The 2,138-nt window shown below is 54.6% G+C and overlaps 1 protein-coding gene across 1 annotated transcript; it reads left to right on the top strand.

Annotated features, from left to right (window-relative positions):
• Positions 1-253: 253 nt before the first annotated feature.
• LOC144175176 (endothelin-converting enzyme 1-like) lies at positions 254-1,913 on the top strand. The gene has a single exon (XM_077704280.1). The coding sequence runs from the start codon at positions 360-362 to the stop codon at positions 1,911-1,913; it is 1,554 nt and encodes a 517-aa protein (XP_077560406.1). The 5' UTR covers positions 254-359.
• The last annotated feature ends 225 nt before the right edge of the window (positions 1,914-2,138 follow it).

Here is a 2,138-nt window from a genome sequence, read left to right as displayed (position 1 = left end):
ACCTAATGTAGTGTCAAGCCTTGCAGCGAGGGAGCCGTACGGCTTATGAAACACCATGACAAGTGGGAGAGTATGATTGTCGGGGGAAATTCTCAGTGCTACTCAACACCACCAGGAATAAATGAGGAGTCGAATTAGTATGCGATGGCGCGAGTTCGGGCGGCATACTAGGGTCTTTCAAGATAATGATGGAACTACGTTATGGAGCGTAAATTCAAATCCCTCAAAGGTATCCTAACTCAGCTCTAAAAGCCACCGACAAAAGACAAAAGAAAAGAACGAATCTTTCTGGAGTCACTCAGGATACAATAGCGTTGTTATTCAGGAAATTTTGTTTCCTTAGGGGCACGCCAGGGTGCATGTTTTCAAGGCAATCTCCGTTGCAGGCACTCGTCGAGCTTAGCACCAAGTGGGCCCTGCCACTGTGGTTTCGGGTCAGCGTTGCACCACGCCTTGACGGTCGGCGTACCGTGGTGCTCACCCCGTCTCACGCGATCCTTGTGTGGACCCACTACCACCGGGCGCTGCTAACACTGCGTGACTCGTACCCGATTTACGTGGACCAGTACAAATCGGCGTTCATTTCGAAGCGGGCCACAGCGCCCGCTTTCGTCTCCTTCCTGCGGGATCAGAGTCTTGATGTCCAGGGGGCCATCTTCAAAAAGTTGGAGGACACCGTAACTGGAGCGAAGTGGCGCCCGCGCTACCACCTGCTGCGCGACCTGCCCACGCACTTGCCCAAGCACAAGCCGGCCGACTGGGTCTCCATCCTGCAGTGGGCGTTTGCCGTTCGTCCCCCCATAGCGGAGAACGACGGCTTCCTGTTCACCAACTCCCACCTGGTGGCGGCCATGGCCTCGCTCATGCAAGACCTGTCGGCGCGTCAGCTGCTGTTCCACACTACCTGGTGGTTCCTGCAGTCGGTCGGTCCACTGGCTTCGTGCGCCATTTTCTCCATTGCGGACATCGACGAGAGAGGGGCTGTGTTTCAAAAGCTGTCCTGCGGCATGCACGTCGACTTTGTCTACAACGTGCCACTGTCCTTCGCCAGCAAGCTGCGTTTCTCGGAGCAGTCGAGGCTGGCTGCCTACGGCATCCTGCGGGCCGTGCGCAATGCGTCTGTGGAGAAGGTGCGCGCCTTGCGCGACGTCAGCGAGCAGACGAAGTCGTTGCTGGAATCCGTGCTTAAGGGAGCTAAGATAGTTGTCTGGCCTGATGCCGAACGGGTGTCGCTGGACAGCTTGGAGCTCTACTATGGTCAGTCGCAAAGTAACGGGACTTTCCCATCCACGTTTTCCGAGTGGCTCGATACGAGACGCCAAGTGCAACGCTTCTTGGGTGACGACGAGCACGACTTGTCTACCACGGTCTTCCAGATGTACTCGCCACAGCTCGTCAGCTATGACTTCGTGCGCAACATCCTGTTTTTCAGCGTGGCTGCCATGGCTTCGCCCTTGTATTACTCAAACGGCACGAGCGCCATGTTGTACGGAGGACTCGGTTCTGTGTTCGGCGAGAAGATAGTTTACGTTATTGGTTCAGTCGACCAGCTCCTGAACGGGAATCCTTCGATAGTTCCCTCGCTTGAGGAGCCGCGGAAGTACCTCTGGGAGTACACTCACTGCCGAGGCACCAACGTCATGAACCTGGCGGCGCTGAGTTTCGCGCATGCGGCCTACGTGCGTTCCCGCAGCAGACTGGAGGACCTTCCCCTGCAAGGTCTCGAAAATTTCACTCCAGAACAGGTGTTCTTCATCACCTTCTGCCACACCCTTTGCTGGTTCCGCGACTCGGGAGCACTTGGGGTGACCGAATGCAACGAGTCGGTGAAAAACTTTTCCCCTTTCGCCACCGCCTTTTCATGCCCTCCGGGATCACCGATGAACCCAGAGACCCAGTGCACGCCTTTCTAGGCAGTACTGGGATATCGTCACTCGTTCATAATTAGTTTCTCCGTTTCTTATCGCTGTTTCTACCTTTGAAACGCGTTCTTTGTCCGAGTTGGAGCTGTACTGTGCTTCCCACTTTGTTACTCCGTCGTAACTAAGTACGTTTTGCCCTGCAATATATTCCCGTTTGTTTACGAGTACATAATTAGGCAAAGTCCCGATTTTATGCTAAAGTTAACATTTGATTTC

Source organism: Haemaphysalis longicornis, unplaced genomic scaffold (assembly GCF_048455015.1).
Source record: "Haemaphysalis longicornis isolate Haplotype H1 unplaced genomic scaffold, Haemaphysalis longicornis Haplotype H1 scaffold_3, whole genome shotgun sequence".
Taxonomy (NCBI): domain Eukaryota; kingdom Metazoa; phylum Arthropoda; class Arachnida; order Ixodida; family Ixodidae; genus Haemaphysalis; species Haemaphysalis longicornis.
The sequence above is the reverse complement of the archived record's forward strand: the minus strand, read 5'-3'. Positions and strand labels throughout refer to the sequence as shown.